The sequence below is a fragment of the Pygoscelis adeliae genome, unplaced genomic scaffold (genome assembly GCF_000699105.1).
Source record: "Pygoscelis adeliae isolate BGI_AS28 unplaced genomic scaffold, ASM69910v1 Scaffold316, whole genome shotgun sequence".
NCBI lineage: Eukaryota > Metazoa > Chordata > Aves > Sphenisciformes > Spheniscidae > Pygoscelis > Pygoscelis adeliae.
In genome coordinates, this window is record NW_008824905.1 from 972,514 (window position 1) to 991,273 (window position 18,760).

The 18,760-nt window shown below is 39.9% G+C and overlaps 1 protein-coding gene across 1 annotated transcript in view; it reads left to right on the plus strand.

Moving 5' to 3' along the window:
- Positions 1-18,760, plus strand: part of BMP2K (BMP2 inducible kinase) — a 38,916-nt gene that overhangs the window by 14,456 nt on the left and 5,700 nt on the right. Inside the window, exons 10-14 of the mRNA XM_009324889.1 lie at positions 3-181; positions 1,187-1,282; positions 2,039-2,226; positions 4,303-4,460; positions 10,530-10,643. Of these exons, the coding sequence (XP_009323164.1) occupies positions 3-181; positions 1,187-1,282; positions 2,039-2,226; positions 4,303-4,460; positions 10,530-10,643 (735 nt within the window). The remainder of the gene's footprint in view (positions 1-2; positions 182-1,186; positions 1,283-2,038; positions 2,227-4,302; positions 4,461-10,529; positions 10,644-18,760) is intronic.

Below are 18,760 nucleotides of genomic sequence, written 5' to 3' on the forward strand. Positions count from 1 at the left end.
AGGAACCACGCGACCAGGGAATGGACAAGAAATCTTACAGTCCCAAGGGACCAACCAGCACCCCCCGCAGCAGAACAGAGTTCTCCAACAGCTGCAGCAGGGGGACTGGAGACTACAGCAGCTACACCGTTTACATCGCCACCAGCAGCAACCTACGATTCAGGATGCTTACATTCAGCAGGTACGAGTCAAATCTGTTAGACAAATTTCTAAGAGACACTTTATGCTTGTTAATAACACTTTGAATCACGTGCTAGTTAAACATTTCTGCTGTTGTGGCCTGGCTTTTTCCTGCTAGGAGAGAGAAAGGGATCATGGCTCCTGCCCCTTCTTTTTACTTTTGATTTGTCTCTTCATAGGCTCTGTAATGCTTATCCTAGCGAGTTGCTTGTCCTGTTTTTGCAGTTTGATCCTGAATCCCAGCTTGCTTTGAATCATCACCGTGTGGCCCAAATAAAGGTTTTGTGTATGTGTAAACATGCTTGAGATAAATGTTATGAGTTATCTAGGTGACCATGCTATGCTTGCAGTAGATGGATGTATATACACCATCTGAGTAGGATTTTTGCAGGTTTTGCTTTCTTAAGTTTTTCTTGATCAGTGGAGAGCTTCCTTTTTGTAGTCGTCGTGTCCACCCAGATTTTTCATGGATACCGCATATTCTAACGCTGTCCGGCTTCCATACTGTCAAGTATAATTGCTTAAGTCGCGTAGCATAAATAACTGTAAACGTAACAGAAGAGTGGCTAGGTCAGACAAGAACTTTCAGATCCTGTCCGAGACACCTACTGCTATTCCTCTTTTTCCCCACGTTGAGACATACGATTCTTTAAAGCACAGCTGAATTATTTTCCAAAGGGGCTCAGCACTGGAGAAAATAGCAAAAGTCGGGGTGTTGATTGGCGTGCCTTAGGAAAGGCAGTGCTGAAGATACAGTCTAATTTTCTGTTAAACAGGCTAGTACTAATTGGGGGGGGGGAGGGGGGGGAAAGAAAAGCTACCAAACACAGTCATTAAAATGCACTGACTGAATTGCAAGCTGATTCTTGGTTATGTGGTGTCTTAACTGAAAAACATTATTCAGTCACAGAAGTGATATTTTAATTGATGCTTCTTAAAAATATCTGGATATTCCTAAAGGGGGGATCATGACTTCCTAAAGCTATTTTCTTCTTTTCAACTATAGTATCAACAAGCAATGCACCAGCAGATGGTCCAACAGCAGCTGTTGATGCAGTCTGTGTACCAGCAGCAACCTTCTCAATCTCAGTATCCTGCTATGGTATGTCAAGAATGGAATGTAGATGGTACAATCTTAAAATACATGCTGTGTTTCTAAGTCTGTTGTGAAGATGCAGTAAGAGAAGTTTGTGAGCAGTTGTAATGAGCTGTGGATGTGGTAAATAGCGTGAAGTTCAGCATCTAAAATGATGTTCAGTTGGGGGAAAAAAAAAAAACCGCGAACTTGGTTGCAAAAGCTTACCTGGAGTTGCACTGCTGTATTAATTGGATGGGATATATCCTAAACTTCATTAAGTAAGTATATACTAATTTGAAACATAATTGGTGCTTAAGGTTTCCAGTAGTGACCACAGCAACGAACGTATGTTATGCTACAAAGCGATAGAAGACACAGTGGCATTAAATTTCTACTTCAAAAACAAGAAAGCTAACTGACGTAATCTGTTTTTCAAAAGTCAGGAGAAATTGTCTTTTGATTATTAATATTTAAGAATAGGGTATGATGAAAAGTAACTTCTTAGTGCTGCAGTAGCATATACTTAGGCTGCAATAATTACAAAAAGCTAAGTGTTAAAATGTCGGAAGAGAAACACGCTATCACTGACCTGTTAGGGCAGTTTCTTTTCACCTGTGTAATGGACAGGTCTGCCTTCTTGCTTCTGCTGAAGCTACCAAGTCTTTTCTGGAGCGTGGTGGTGGTTAGTGCATTTGGCTGCAAGGCTGGTGTTGTTACTTAACGGAAGAGATTCACACTGACGTATGTGAATTTTACTAACGTGATCATTATCTTACTTAGGTGCAGCAGTATCAGCAGGCTCTCCTACAGCAGCAGATGCTTGCTCAGCAGCAACAGCAGTCGCAACAGGCGCAGTCCCCTGAATGTATCATTTCTCCACAAGACTTCTCACCAGCCCTAATTTCCTACTCTGGGTCACTTCCAGTGCATGCTGGAACAGTGGCAGATTCTCTCTACCCTGCAAGCAGGCAAGTATTCTGACACAGATGTACGTAGGGGTTACTTATTGCTTACATTCCTAATTGCGATGAGCGCTGCTGAATCCTTTCCTCAGGAATTACTTGCTTCAATAGTAAGGTATTACTTAAAGCAGTTGGATGGCTGCTGTTTAGTGGTCAAGGATATTTTGGGAGGAGGGTGGGACACTTGTTAACAGATGAGCCTGGTACAACTTCTTAAAGAACCTGTCTTCCACTTTCGCTTGTTCGTGGACTTATGCCAGAAACTGACTGCTGACCACTTTGCTTAGGATGGTCAGTAGCCTATGCTGAATGAGGTTAAGGGCGTCTGAAAGTCACCTCGAACACTCTTTTAAGAGGGGCTTTATAGTTGGCATTTATTTGCTGGGGCTTCTAACAGTTGTGTCTATTGATCAGTGGTCTGACTTAAGTATGTTACACGATGGAGTACAGCTCATCACAGATATGGTCCCTTTGCAGGGGCCTGCAGACTTACCTTGCTTAGTAAAGTATAATAAATAAATAATGACTTTCCCGTGAATTCTTATGAAAAACAGTGTGTGGAATAAAACACCCTTCATTTTCTGATTTAAAAATAAAAAAAGCACAGATTTGTCAGCTTTCACTGATGCTATGAACTAGGTTGTATATTTATATAGGTTCCTACTATACTATATTGAAAGCGAAGTCCTTTGCACTTGGGGGAATGCTGCAGTCTTCGGAGAAGGCAGTCTTGACACAGGCTTTCAGTTAATAGTGTGACGTAAATGTTTCAGGTGCTGCTGTCATTCTTAGTCACTTCAAGGTTACAGTGTGTTGAAAGAGTAAAAGGCAAAACAATTTCCTGCTGTAGGCTGGATTGATAGAATATCATCTATCACGGTGACCAGTTTGGCTTCATCTTGCCAATTAGGTAGTCTAATCCCTAGCAGAGAGCATTGTCCTGCACTTCTGTGTCCGTGTCTGAGACTTACCAGCTGTACTTCGGTCAGGTCTATTGCCAGAGTACTCTTGTCACAAATAATTTCTGAAAGGAATCATTCCAGTCTGGAAGTAAATATGTATAGTTCCAGTTTCTCCCCTGTGTGTTTGGCTGAAGATTTTGATCCTGCTGTTGAGCTTAAAGTCAATGACTGCAGGTTAGCAGTGGTTTGCGATGCATAAGGTTGATCTTGTAAACAAAAAATATGACTTCTTGTATTCAAGGAAGGGGGGGTGATGAGTTTCTTTTCCCTTGACATACTAAGTGCATCGCGTTGTATGGCATGTTGTCCTTCTCTCAGTAGAAAGAGCCAGTAGTCTTGTGGGATGGCAGCACCCGAGCTGACAGGAAAGAGCCCCCTTCCCCTTTCTCTTGTCTTGAAGAGATGGTTCCATGTGGAGCTGGGCTGCAGGAGTGGCCTGCAGAGCCTGGCTAGGCATAGAGAGAGAGAAGCTGTTAGCATGCAGTAACTTGCTGATAGCTGCTTTTCTAGTCTGCTTCAGACAGAGAAGTGGTAGGCGTAATTTGCCATAAGGTGCACGAAAGGAAAAACGCATTTGGTCGAAGGTTTCCTTATCTGTGTAGATAACACTAATACAAGCAGAAGCTGTGATGTCAACTAGTTAAGTTAATTGTATCAGTTGGATGGATGTAGGATTCGAAGACACTTAACGTGTCTGCCAAGAAAAAATAATTTGTAAATAAGGAGAACCTATGAAAACTTCAAACGTATTTAGTAGGCTTTTTTTTTTTGGAGAAAAACAAGGCAGTCTCCTACGGCGATATAGAATTGACCACAGGTGAAATACAGCTTTTGCCCTTGCGTGTCACCTTGATGAAGGATTCTGTGCTTTGGCTACAATTAATGAATTGAAAAAGAAAAGTCCAAGGATCGCATACAGAAATGATGCGAACAAACCACGTATTTCAAGTGATCTGTTTTCCCTTAAATTAGCTTTCAGATGCTTTTGGGATAAGCTGTTAATGCATGTGTGTTACTTGTATGTAGTATTTCGGCATAATGAAGCATGTCGTAGATTTTCATCCTGCTAAACAGCCCGGTAATGTTTCTCTTGATTTGTTTCCATGAACTGACTTTACAGGTCAGGTATTCCTGATGCTGAAGCAATTGCCAGTTACCCAAAGCAGAGCATCAATAACCCACCTGATATGTCAGGCTGGAACCCATTTGGAGAGGACAATTTTTCCAAGTTGACAGAGGAGGAGCTGCTGGACAGAGAATTTGACCTGCTAAGATCAAGTAAGGGACGCTTGAAGGCTTATTTTGCTTCACAGTAAATAAGGGCTCTGTACTTGATCAGCAGTTCCAACACCTGTCTTGTGGAAGGGCCACGCGGTCTGTGTACAGAAAATTCTTTCTGAGCATTTGAGGGCAGAGTTGGGCCTGTCTTCTTTCTTTCCTTTCCCTTTCTGAAAATGTGTGCAATAGGAACTCGCTGTCTAATATCGGTAGTTACTGGCTCAAATACTACAGAAATGGTAATAACTTAGCTCTTAAATACTGCTTGTGTCACCTTGATTGTCAAGAAGCTCTGAACAGCAGAGGTATGTTGTCAGAAAGGAAGAAAAGTTTGGCTGCTTGCTTTCTTCCCTTGCAGCTTTTTTCTTGCACACCAGAGCAGAAGATTCTGTGGGTCTGATATGTCCTTTGAAAATGCCTGAAAGAAATTGATCTATTACATTATGTTAATGTTTTGTAATGTCCTTTTTGATGAGTGGCTACATGTAAGGGCTGCTTTATTGTTCTGATATGGCAATAGTTGAATAAACCTTTTCTCTTGAAGTCAGTTATCTTGATGGTTTTTACTTGGAATTACTTCCTTTTCTTAATTGCTTAACACATGCTCATTAGATGCTCTTCTTAAAACTGGTTTTGTCAAGATCAGATTTATTAGTGAGACTTGTAAGGTGTGAGAATGTCAAAAACCAGAATGTATATACTGGGCTGACTATTAGCAAGTTCCTTGCTAATAAAAATGCAGTAAAGTTGAATTTCAAGTAATTGAAAAAAAAACAACTATGCCTTCAGCTGAGTCTTTTTCTTCTTGGGTTTCTGTGTCCTTAAATGTAGCTGAACAAGATGCGCGCATTACCTGTTAATCCTTAAGGAAAGTGACTGGTTTTTTTTTTTTGTGAAACTCTAGTTGGTTGTTTTCACTTGTATCCTGTGTTGATCAAATAAGACTCCTATTTTTGAGATGTGGATGTAGCCTGCACACATTTTACAGTAAAATGACTTATTCCTGATAACGTACCAGCTGAAAAAAAAGTATCCTTTCTGAATCCAAGTTTAGAATTGGAATTTAATTAGCAGTGGAATTGAATATCTTTAGGCATGCTGCTTCCAAATGAAGCCTTAGAAGTCTTTTGAAATAACACACTCTTGAATGCGGAGAAGGTTAGCTTGAACCAAAAGGTCAGCATAACATTACCCATTTCTAGAATCTTTAACTGGCTGTTGGACTGCTGACTGTACTTGTGGTAAGTTTTATGAGAGTGATTTGGTTAAGCCACGTGTTTTGAACAAATGTAAGTACAGAAGAAGATACTAACCAAGGACGTATTTCAAGTGGCTTTACTTAAAAGCTGGAAAATGCTATACAAGAAATAGGCTTGCCTGGCGTAGCTCAGTAGGCTGGTTATAGTAAGCTGGGGAAATAGAAAATAATAGAATCGTGTAGCTTGGAAAAGACCCTTAAGATCACAGAGTCCAATGGTTAACCTGTTACTACCGAGTCCATCACTAAACCGTGTCCCTAAGTGCCACGTGTACAAGTCTTTTAAATACCTCTAGGGACGGTGAGTCCACCGCTTCCCTGGGCAGCCTGTTCCAGTGCTTGACAACGCTTGCGGTGAAAATGCTGAGTTGCATGCCAACAGTTAGATTTAGTAAAGGCTAGTATAACTTGGAGCTAAATGCCGCTAACTGCTGTCTCTAAATGTCCAGCAGAAAGAACAGTTTACTACTACTATAATTCCATTATCCAGTTTTTGTACTAGATGTGTGAAAACAGTCTGAAGTTTTTAAAGACTAAATCTACTTAGGCATGTTTTTGCTCATCTCTTAGTAAAGATAATTCAACGCACAGAAGAGCTGGATGTGATAATAAACTTCATATGCTGTATCAGAAAAGGAAACATAACAGCATCGTTTTGCTTGCATACTAATAACCATTATAAGCATTAGGGTTTTTTAGTCACTTGAATACAGAAAACATGAAAATAAAAATAAGAACATTATTTGCTTGAGCAGTAGTACGCTAGATGGCAGGCTTGTTTATATATAACATGAGATGCAGTTACAGCTTTTCTTAGGCCTTTTGGCTTGATTTCTGTTAGAGGTGCAGGGGAGGGGGAGCATTGCTAGTTTTAATCTCAGTGTATGTGTGTTTGTGTGTACACACAGATACATACAGCAAAGACTTCAAAGACCTTTTAAGTTTGTTTTTTGATATTAAGGATGTTGTGCCGAAGATCGTATGGACTTATTAATGCCTTTACTGTAGTCAAAGCAGAAATGTTTATACTTAATTTTGTCTACTGGTACTTCCTGAAACTTAGGTGTATTAATGAGAAATTGGGAGATTTATTGTACAATTAAGGCTTATACCTACAAAATTGTCTTTAACTGTATAATACTTCCTGGAATTTCCTCAGATGCATCCTAAGGATCAAGGCTTAATTCTCTTTAGATGTAGGTTATCTCTTAGGAGAGAACTGCTGTTTACTGCTAAGTAATTTTTTTTGCTCGGTTTTTGAGTTTACTGTGAATCATGTTGTCATCTAGAGGGAGGAGAACTGAAGGTACAGGTTTGATAAATTGTTATACCTTCTGTTAACTGAACCCGGTTGCTGTCCCGTACTTCATAACTCATGTACAGTGTTATGTAAGTTTGTCTTTCTGCCATGTTATGTGGTGCTGAGCAGCATTCAAAACATAAATCGTTTCTTTCCACTTTGCAAAAGCCTGGTTTGTACTGTTGAGCTGATGCTTTATACAGAAATTAAAAATATTTTTAAATCTGTCAAATGTTTTTAAAGCTGTTGTGTTAATGATAGTAATAGACGAGTAATTAAATATACACAGCCTTTGTTAGAGGATCAAGATGTCATAATTTGTCAGGCTAACATTACTGTTTGATTTCATCTGTTTAGTAGCTTAATGTCATAGTGCATGTAGGGATGGGTATTGCTGTGATGATTAATCACTTCCCCTTTAAAAAGGGAGCTAACTCATAGAACAGAATACCTTGCTAATGCTTTGTGCAAGTTGTCATATTAAAAAGATGACAGTTGCAGTGAAATGTAATGTGCAATTGAATGAAGACTTCTGAACTGAGCTGCTTTGCGGAGAACTGCGATAACGGAGTTACAGGCTGGAATTCCTGGTTCTTGTGCAAACTGTTGTTTCTCTGTTGTTGTTGTTGTTTTCATCGGTATTAATGATGGTCCAGAAGCAACACGTAATGCTGGGATTCTGACAACGCTGTGAAGAAAAGGATTTCTTAAAAGAGCTCCTGTAACCACTTAATAATCTGGGCAGAATTGGGAGCCAAGAAAATGGGTCGTCTTTCTCACCGGAAAAAAATACCAGCGCAGCCTTCACACTGAATTGCACAAAGGTTCTTGTTAGGCCCAGAATCATCTTGTTGCTTCAGCACAGACGCCTGTGGGTGCAAAGCCTACGAAGCTCTGTGCCCATCTCCTTTGCAGTGCGTACAGTATGAAGGTACTACCTAGACTATCTGTGCAGGAAAGAGCTGTGGTTCTTACCATGTTTTCCTTGTGCACGAGTGCTTCTCGTACTTTAGGAAGTCCTGAGAGAGCTGCCTCCTGAGGAATCTTGGGACTGTCACTTGAATGGAAACAGCTGGATTCCTTGTTTGTGGTTTTAAATAACGGCCCTTTTCTGTGGAAGGGTCCGCTGTGCCTTGTGGCACACGATCGTGTCTCTGGCAGCAGTCTGGGCTGCATTCGTATGATTCTTCACTGAGGGGAAAAAAAGCTTGGATGTTTATTTTAAGTAAGTTGCATTTGAAGCACAATAAAGTCTAATACTGACCGTCCCACTGAATCTACTTGTGCTTGTGTGAAGCTGGAGAAACCATTGCTGCCTCTTTTCTCTCAAACGCTCTCTGATAAAGAGAAGTGGATCTTGTTACGAGGTGGACAAATGACACTTGTGCCTCAGAAGATGCGAAAAATGGCTCATCCTTCTGCAATAGCCTTAGATCTGACGAACTGACAAATTTTAAACTTCATTTTACAGGGAAATGTATCCCAGTACGTATATGCCTAGGTGCCATGGAGGAGCTGAAATGTTGTATTTACTCACTTGACCTAATTTTTCTTGCATGGTTAGCATTTCAATCCATTTGTTTTTTTGCTAACCTTAGCCCTGCTGCTGAAGTTGGGACATCTGATCATCATCGGGGGGCTTCAGCTTGCATAGTCTTGCATGCCAGTGTTTGCAAGGACTCTCCAAAGGGTAGTTCAAGTTGTTGCACCCTTAAAAGTTACTCTAGAGTTTGGTTGCCTGCAAACTGTGCAGCGGTCAACTTGTTTTCCTCTGGAGGCAAGTCACTAGGGGTAATACAACAAAAGCATCCCTCACTCAATCTGCATTTGTAAAGATGCAAGTTGAAGGTCACATACCTTTCTTGTAAGACAAAACTCAAAAAAAACCCAAACAAAAAAAGCAAAACACCCTCCCACCCCCCAAAAAAAAGCCAAACACCAAACCAACCCAAAAGACAAAAAAAAACCTAAACCAAACACTTCCTCCCTGATGAAAGAAGGCAGTGTGGGTATAACTGTTCAGAATCAGGAGTAAGTCCTGCTGTGGAATGTGATGCTTGGTAGTTGTTTGTCTTTGTGCTCAAAGCCGATGGTACAAAACATACAGCTGCTAGTCTTGTGTGCATCTCGGCTAGTATTCTCTTCTGCATGGCTCTGTCACTGAAGGTTAATTTTGTTCAGGTCGGTTAGCCTCTGCCTATTTAAATATGTATATGTTGAGGTGAGAGCAACTACTTAATCTCCTGCAGTAGGAGCCCCCAGTTGGGATTATATTTTAAGTAGGGGTTGCCTGTAATGGAACAGCTCGCGCTTGTATTGCTTTGGAGAGTCTTAATGGTAGGTAAGAGTAACACAATTCGCATTACGGACACCTGAATATGAACAGGATGCTTGTCTGTGAAAACTGGCATGTAATTTCAAAACTCCTGGGCTTTGTACACAGGGTTAATATGCATCTGTCTGCAGTAGATTAGCTTGCTGTCTAGTCCCTGGTGGTTGTCTTAGTAAAGCCTCCTGGTTGCTGTATTGAAGGACTGAATAGAAGATGTGCAGGTAGCTTGATACGTAATTAGGGCACAGCTCAGCTGCATCTCCACAGTGGCAAATTGTCAAGAAGGTTGTGCTGCAAATTCTTTGGAAGAGCAGCTGCTTGCTGTGAAAAAGGGGGAAAGCAAAATGCTGCGTCTTCTGCATGGAGGATGTAGGATGTTAGCTGAAGGTGAAACACCTCGTCACAGTGGTATTGTCAAGTGGCTGATGGGCCTTGCTGGAGTCTCTTGAGTTGCGGTGTGGTGGTTGGGCTGGATGATCTGGGTCTTAAGTTGGCAGCGATGTTAGAACAAGAGCTTAAACAGAAAAACTTGTATTTACCATTCCTAGCGCTTTGAATTTTTGACTGTGTTAAAGATATTTCGTATGTCTCTTAACAAAAGAAAAAAAAAATTAAAAAAATCAGTCTCCCAAGGGTTGAAGACCATACAAAACAGACACTACGTTTCTTTATATTATATGACACAAATTGTTTTTGTTACTAATAGATGTTACGTGTTTCATAAAAAGTATTCCCAGCTATTTTGCTGTGATTGCCAACTTTTCTCTTTTTGTGGCAAAGACTGGCCAAAACTTGAATAAAATGAATGATTGGGTGTTTTAGATAAGCGTAGTGATTCTTGCTTCAAAACCTAAAGAGCACAGAGGACCAGTAGTTACTATTACAGAGCGCATAGGCTGCACATAACATGTTTGAGATCCTCGTTTAAAGCACTCCATCACCAAATGTATGCTGCTTTTGGTGAGACAGGGAATAACAATTAGGTTCTTGCAGGTGAATTTTCCCGAAAAATCAAGAAGTACGAATTGAAGATGTAGAATATCTTTAAAACATGAAAAAACACCTAATTGAGACCATATTCCTTCCTCACCCCGTACAGTAGATAGCTTTGCGTAGGCATAAGACTTGCCATTTTTATTTTATTTTATTTTTTGTTCTGTTTCATTTTGTTTTTTACAGACAGGCTGGTGGACAGGAGAACATCTTCAGATAAGAATGTGGAGCTGCTTTCTGCTCCACAGAAAAATCCTCCTGAAGATCCCTTTGGTTCTGTTCCTTTCATTTCTCTCCCAGGCAAGTTAAATCTGTAACATCACTACCTCATATATATGTATACCTATGTACATATATATATATATGTATATTACTGTTGGACTATGTACCTCCAGTTAAATGACCGAAGAATGATAAAGGTGTCGGCTGCCTCATGACAGTAGATGGGTTGAAGAGATATTTTGAGTATGTTGATTATCTCCAATTAAAAAATACTTCTGCATCCAATTCCTGTTACTTGTACAGTGTACAGACTACGTAGTCTTTGCAGTGCAATCACATTGGACCAGTGCAGTGTGAATCACTTGCGTAGAACCAGAAGTGATTCTGCTAAAGGCAAATTACTTGCTAAGACCAAATTTTACTACTTCCCTGTAGTCGGCTTCCAACTCGTGCTGTTGCCTTAGTTCAGCTCTCCAGCCAAGTTAAGATTGTAAGCTTCTGCTGCATTTAATGCATAGTTCCGGTACAAATTGAGTCAAAAAGAACAAAATATATTATGTTACCTATACATTTGGAGGGGAGGGGGGCTTCAGTGTTGTGTTTCAGTTCAGCTTTGGCTATTCTTACCTTGGGTGGAAGTAAAAATAACGTTGTATGCCAACATTGACTTGTGAATGTGAAACTGCATCATCCTGCAACTTAATCGTCAGTTTCAACATTTGCTTGATCAGCACTTTAATAACTTTTTTTGGTACCTGTGGCGAACTAAAGCCTACGTGACAGTTAAACGGTAAAAAGAGCTTCAATTACTTATGGAGCCACTTAGGCACCCGCCTAAATTTTTTGTTGAGAGTGCTTGTGTGATAAAGGTGCCTTAATAGGACTTCTAAACTATTCTTACAGAAGTTCAAAAGCTCAGGTAACATGCCTTAAAATAAATCACTTGGGGTCAACCTAAGTTAGCATCCATATTTCCCTTCGCTTTCATCTTGTATTCCCGAAGATGGTCTACTAGGACTGCTTAGTGCTCACAAGTGCTCTTGTACTATATGTAGTGAAGAGTGAACAGGATAGTGCAAGACAATTTGTAAAATACCTCTGCACCATATCTTGCCCTGTTGTTAGAAAGACTTGAAGTAATTCTGCTTGGCTTACTACTGTGTTACCCATTTCTCTTTGTTCTGCTCGTTCAGAAAGGACAAGCTTACTTTCTGTCGTCCTGTTAATATGCAGTAGTTCAATACAATGTGAAAGCAATTCTTAAGTGAAGAAATATTTGCTCTGTAAGTGCACTCTGTAGGTGGCAGTTGGGAAGGATTTGCCTTATGAGTCTTCATTGAAGAGGTTGCTTTGTTTTATAGGTGAGCCTAAATTCACATGCAAAATGCACAGTAATAGTTATACTTAATCTGACATGGTGACTATCGGGTGCTTAGTCTCCTGTTTTGAGTATTTATACCCTTGTGTCTAGGGATTATTTTTTTTTCTTTTCTCACCTTAGGTCTTAAAAATGTATTTGCTCACTGCTGTTTCTCAGATAGTTATAACGTATTTTAGATTGTAATGAGTGGGCTCGCTGTATTATGTCATATGTTATATTTTTGTTACTTAGAATCCAAGCTTTAATTCTTGACATGCTAAAAAACCATGGGAGATGCCTTCTTTCAAGGGGGGGGGGGAGTTCAGTCATGGCTGAAAAGCCAGACTGCTTCAGAAATGTTGGGTTGGTTGTGAACTGTTGCCTGTTTCACTGGAAAAAAAATTGTATGTTTTTCAAGTCTTTTCTACTGACTCATAACTTGAATTTAAACAAGTGTACATACTGGCTTGATTTCAAGGAAGATATTTTTAATTCTGTGTTAACAGTGAATTACACTTAGCAAACAAATCTGATATGATAAATCTTTAAATGTGAAGATAAGTCTTTTAAAAGCTGGTTTGTTTTCCTCAGGGACTTGTTCTTTGAAGTGTCTTGAAATGAGGTGTTGTCAGACAACTAAGAAAAGGAGAATGGTATTGACTTAGACATATTTTATTTCTAGTTGAGGGCTTTCTAGAACAAACTTGACAAATGTCCCTAATATTTCAATTTCCTCTTGTACTTAACATTTCTGTATAATACGTTCTTTCTGGTTTGTTCCGTGTGATTGTAAAAGATTTAACCGAGAAGTAAACCACATGTGTACCTTACTCAGGGCATCAAAGGGAAGATGACGGAATAGAAAGTGGAACAGAGGTTTAATACCTTGAGTGCAATTCCAGCGTTTGGGTGAGAGACTGTCTTTAATTAGAGCAGAAGTTTCACTTCCTTATTGTAACATGTATTTGCACTGTAGACGGTGTTATCACAATTCACCCAGGTTTCTGACTATTGAATTTAGACTTCTTGAATTACGGGATGAAATGTTGATGTTACCAATACAGACTATATAAAATAAAAAAGAAAATTTTACTTTCTTGCAAAGTGGCGGTTCCTATTGAAGCTGTGTCCTACTGTATTAACAACCTTTTTTAGCTGGAACTGTGGTCTTTATTTGCTTTGTTTTTTTTACTGTGTGACATAGGTCTCAGGTTCGTAAATGTTGTTGTATGTGGACTGTAGCTGCGTAGAGTCCCCCACCATATTTATTTTGTTTCAGAGGCTAAAGGGTTCTTTGCTGAAAGCAGCACTTGACTAAATGAGTAACTAATTTCTATCATCTGATATGAGATAGCAGCAAGAAGCTGAAGATCATGTATCATCTTTTGACTTAACAACTTAACATAAGGTGCTGCTAGTCCAGCAAAATAAGTGCTATCAGGTACATTTACATGTGTCCAGGAAGGTGGTGCAAGGGCAAGGGAGATGCAGAGGCCGAAATGTGAAATCTTCTGTTATCGCTGGAAAGGACCGTGGGTTGCTGAGAGTTGTGAGCCCTTGGAATTTTCCCTGTGGAGCTGAGTGCATTTCAGGCCACTGCTGCGGCAAGGATCACCAGGAAGGAGAACCTGGAACTGGATGGACTAAGGCTGCTCATCTGACAGAGCTTCTGTGCTTATTCTTCTCAGGTGGGAATGGAGAGCCAGCGACATGTATGTCACCTGACATGCTATGCAGAGGGCAAATAGCTGTGTGAAATTGAACTAACATATTATTGGGTTCATCTTATTATAGTTGATAGGAAAACAGTGTAGAAGCACTTAGTGTTACTCACACTTGGTGTATATCCTATTAAAAGTGTTTTCACAGGTACTACGTGTAAACTTGGTATACATGCTATTTTATGCCTAAATGTTTGTGGAAACTAGTAATGGCTTAGAACTTGAGATGGCTGGAAAAGCAAATTGGCTTGAGAAAGAATTCCAATGCTCAATCTGATAGAAACAAAACTAACATTGCCAACTTTTTATGAAAAGAGAGAAGAAAGCACAGTCGCTAAGCCAGTAATGGGGCATTTAGGACAGGCACCTAACATGTGGAAAACAGATTCCGGTTCTTGAAGGCCTGAAACACTGGATGGTGGCAGTGGAAAAATTGGCTCCTGCGGTCAGCATTTTGGAATGGAAGCTTGTGATTCAAGTGTGTATTAATCAGCTTGTATTGTAACATCCTTTGTTAACATCAAGTCGAGTGTTTCAGAAACTCAGAAGAGACACATTTTCTGCTATTTTCAAATTATAAGAAGGAAATGTCATGAATATAGTACAGTTTGCTGCGGAGTTGTACTCGGCGGCCTTTTGCCATCTTACGTTTGTTTACACTAATTCTTTCTGGGATAGAAGTGCGCTAGATTGCCTTTTGCTTCCCTCAGCTTAATACTGGAATTCAGAGAAGTAATAGAAGATTGGAGGTAACTCTCAAAATTATACAGATGGACTGTGTGAGAAGTGGAGATGTTGGGAAACCTTGACTGGAATTTCTTCGCAAGTGCTGACCTGAAGCTGTCTGCTAGGTGTTTTGTTCCTGTGGACAACCTCAGTGAGCTGTCTTCGGGCTTTTGTCGTATTGGGATAAGGCTTTAGTTCAGGTCATCTATTTAACTGTTCTACTGAATGTTTGTAAAGCTCATCTTCTGTACTGTAGACATGGCACTCCTTGATCAAGTCACTGTTGTTTCTTCTGACGTACCTAGGTAACCCCTTCCCAGTCACCGCATGCATGTTCACTGTGCGGAGATGGGGAATAAAAGCAACTTTGCTTCTGTAGCGGCTTCCCTTTGACTTCCAGACTTGCTGCACTCGAAGGCTTGGTAGTGTCTTTAAATGACGGTTATGGGTCTTGGAGTAAGAGCGCTTCTGTGGTGTGTAGCTTGCTAGTCACAGCTGTGTGGATCTGGCAGAAAACCAGCCAGCTGTGTGCCAGATAGCAGCACAATGGAAATCATCTGCAGAGTTGGACACAATACGTCCCTGAAAGGACTCTGCTGCAATAGCTGATTATTAGCATTCACTGTGTTACAGCAGAGAAGTGCGTTCTTCTGGCATGAAGAAATGTGCGTGACAACTATTCATTTGGTTACTGTAAGTAACTGCAAGTTTCTGTATCGTGGCCTTGGAGCCCTTGGACTACTGTGCAGTCTGGAGCTTTAAATGAAACAACTCGCTGTAATTCAACAAGAAATTACAAACATGAGAACAGGAGAAACAAAATGACTTGATCTAACTTCCTCTACAACAGCAAAACAGCTCATACCATCGGTTCATGTTCTTTCAGCAATTGGTGTTCTTGAATTGTTTGTTAAAACATGCCCAGACCTGCAACTTGATATGGCTGTTTTAGAGTCTTCCAGACTTAGGTAACTGGGCAATAAAAATAAGTTCATATCAATATTTGTACTCACTGAAAATTCTGCTTATGTTAATTCATAACCTCTCCTTGGCTATGGTTTCAGGTATTCATACTACTTGCCGAATGCAGGTTCAGGAACTTTCCCTGTATCAACATAATGTTTAGACTTCAGCTTTTCAAGATAATGCTTCCAAAATAACTTGAAGTTAATCACACATCACAAGAATAAATTATGTGTGGGCTGTGCCGGTGGCGTGCTTTCTCTCTTCAAAATGATTCACTGATTATTTTTGTAATTTTTTTTTCCTGAAGCTTAGAGCAATCACAGTCACCTTTCACCTCTTTTCTTTTTTATGACACACTTCAACCTGTAGACTAATGATTTGAAAGAATATCTAAGCAACAGATGCCAGGCAGAAGTGTTTTCTTCTCCCACTTCTATTCTTACTGAAAATAAAGGTGGTAAGCAGTGTAAATCCATTACAATATTCAGCAGCTGCTGCTCTGGCTGTTGTCAAAGAAGTAGTGCAGATTTAGTTGCAGCATGCTGGTAATCCTTCGTCCTGACATGTGGCAAATTGTTCTGAAATGATGGTGGCAGTATGTTACCAATTCAAAGAAAGCTTAAAGGTCTTAACAGCCCACTCTTTCGCCACCCCCGCAATACCCTAAAATGATGAACCAGCAGAAGGCATGTAATTACTGCAGTTGTTAGAGGGAATTCATCCTCTTATAATCGGATGTCTCGAAAAAGAACATCAGAACAGAAAATTTCCTTGAAGATTGGGATCTTCTTATATGATTAAAGATGTTCCACCTGGCTTGCATTTGAGTGAAGAAAATTGTCTCGTACAAAATGCAAACCTGATCAGAAGTGTAGTAATCTGAACAGTACATTACAAACAGATGTTACTCCGCATTTTGCAGCATTTTTTTATAAATATATATCTGAACAGTCTCTGCAGCAGTTTAGGTTGAGAAGATTGCATGAAATCAACATGACAGAACACTTAATTTTTGAAATCTATTTGGCCAGAGCATTAAATTGTCATTAACCGGGGAATTTTCTCTTTTGGGGCACTGTGCCTATTGGTAGTGCTCTTCGTATTTATTTAGTCTGCTAACTTCTTGAGGAGTGAAAGAGGGGGAACTGTAGTGTAGAAAAACAAAATATTCCTGTCACGGGTTTAAAACTGATAGCTCTACGGAGGATATTTTTGTTTCTTTGGTTTGGTTTTGACCCCAGTCTGCTGCAGTTTTCTCCCTGTTATTGGGACTAAACCAAAGACACTGCAGATAAGAAGGTGCTGGCAGAGATGGTTTCTTCCATGAAGTTTGGCTATGTTAGTTTGGCTATGTTAGACTATAAAGTGTTTAAGACTAGTATCTTAGACGAATGTCTGCTTGGAGCAGATGGCTCTGTTTGTTTACAGGACCTCGACAAAAACTGAAGAATAAAGCAAGATACTCGCTCTTTCCTGAAAGATACAAATGGGGGAGCAGTGAGGTCACCGCTCCTTAAATGCTTCAGAAATAAAAGTGCTTTCTTCAAAACTACGTAGCAGGAGCAGCTGCCGCTCCCAGCGTCATCGGACGTGTGCCACTGGCTTTCCTGTTGAAGTTGTGCATGTAGGGTCATAACATGCTGGTTCTGAAATTTTAATAATATTGAGCTGTTAGTCTAGCTTGTGAGTTTCTAATCACTGCGAAATTAATTGTCTTTTTTTATAATTCTGAGTCTGTACACAATAGAGGAACAAGTTTCCTGCTGTGGTAAAGTAGTAATATTCGTAACTCTGGCAAGGAGATGGTGGATGAGGAGCAATGTCAGGGCTAAAGAGCTAGAAATTCAGAAACCCGATTCAGAAATTATTTGTGGTGAAATGAGGGGTTTGAAGCTGATGAGCTAATTGGCAGTTAGTTGCCGGGTGCTGTGATGATGTTATAGCTGGAAAAATAAATACGCTTGCAATATCTTGGAGCGGCCTCCGAATGGAGATATTTCAGAAAATGTTTTCTCGTGTGCGGGGACAGACACAAATACACAGGCTCAAGTTTACTTTTCCTGTGTGCTGCTTCATTCTTGCCATCAATAAGGGTGTTGTATGCTATATTCAGTGTGTGATGGCTTAGCCCCGTTGCCCTTAGTAGAACAAGAGGCCACAAAACTGACTAGTGCCAAGACAGATTGCTGTGTGGAAAGTATTGTAAAAATGAAGTACTTCAAATTTTCAATACTCTTGCTAGCTATTTGAGCACCTTCCATGTCTCTCTCAATGAGTAATGTGCTCAGCATTTCCTTGAAGAGTGGTTCAGAGCTCCAAATATGTGAACAGAACACACAGCCTCGTACATAGCGAGCACGCGGTCTCTGTATTTACTACAGAATGTCCATTTCCATCAAGTGGGATGGCTCACTGAATTGTTCCTGACTTCATCCCGGTTTTTCTAGAGTTGGTAGTTGTTAGACTTGAGAAAGGAAATTTAGGATGCTAATACAGATACCTTAACGACTAGGTTGTCTGGATGACTGATTCCCAAAATCATTCGCTGTGTATTGTCAGCAAGAATAACAGTTACAGGTGGGTCTGTTAAGAGACGTTGGAATGGCTTGTATGCCAGTGCTGATACATTGACTGTGGTTTGGGAAACTGCTTAAGTGTTTTGCCATGTATTGTCGAGTCCTGTTTGATCTATGTTCTGTCCAGAGAGGTCTGCTACTGAGTGCTAAACGTAGTGTGGCTTAAATGACTTGTTCAGCCAGTCAGCAGCTGTTGGTTGAGGTTGGGGTTTTTTTGTCTTGTCGGTGTCCTTTGCAGTTTGTTTTCCAGTGAGTGTGATTGTGGCAGCAATTAGCAAATAATATTTAAAACTTTTGTAAAGTCAGGTATACTAGATATACTGTAGTTCAGTTCTTGTCTTTAAAAAAAATTATTTTATAAAATGTTTTCTGCATATGGAAATTACGTACAAAGGTATAATCATTCCTTCGGAGAGTCAACTCGTGGGCGTTGACATACATAAAAGGTTTGGGTTTTTTGTTGTATAAGGGGTGTAAACATCTAACCTAGAAATATTTCCTTTTTTCTTCTCCTTTTAAATCTAATTGCATTTATGTTAACATTCGTGTTTTAGTAAATATTGGAAACAGCAGGATTTGGAAGGTAGGGGGTTATATAGTGCAATGTGAAGGCTGTACCTTTGGGAAATCTAAAGTAAGCAGCCAAATAATCCAGATTCTAATTTAGTGGGTAAAGCAAGTATGTAGTATTTAAAATTATAGTAGATAAGAAGCAATCTGATACCAGAAGCAAAGAAGAAACAGCACAAAGCCCTAATCACCCGATGTTTTTACTCATTCTGGTCATGTTGGTTTTAAACCCATACATAAAATATATTGCTGCAGAATTTTCATTGTTATTTTAAG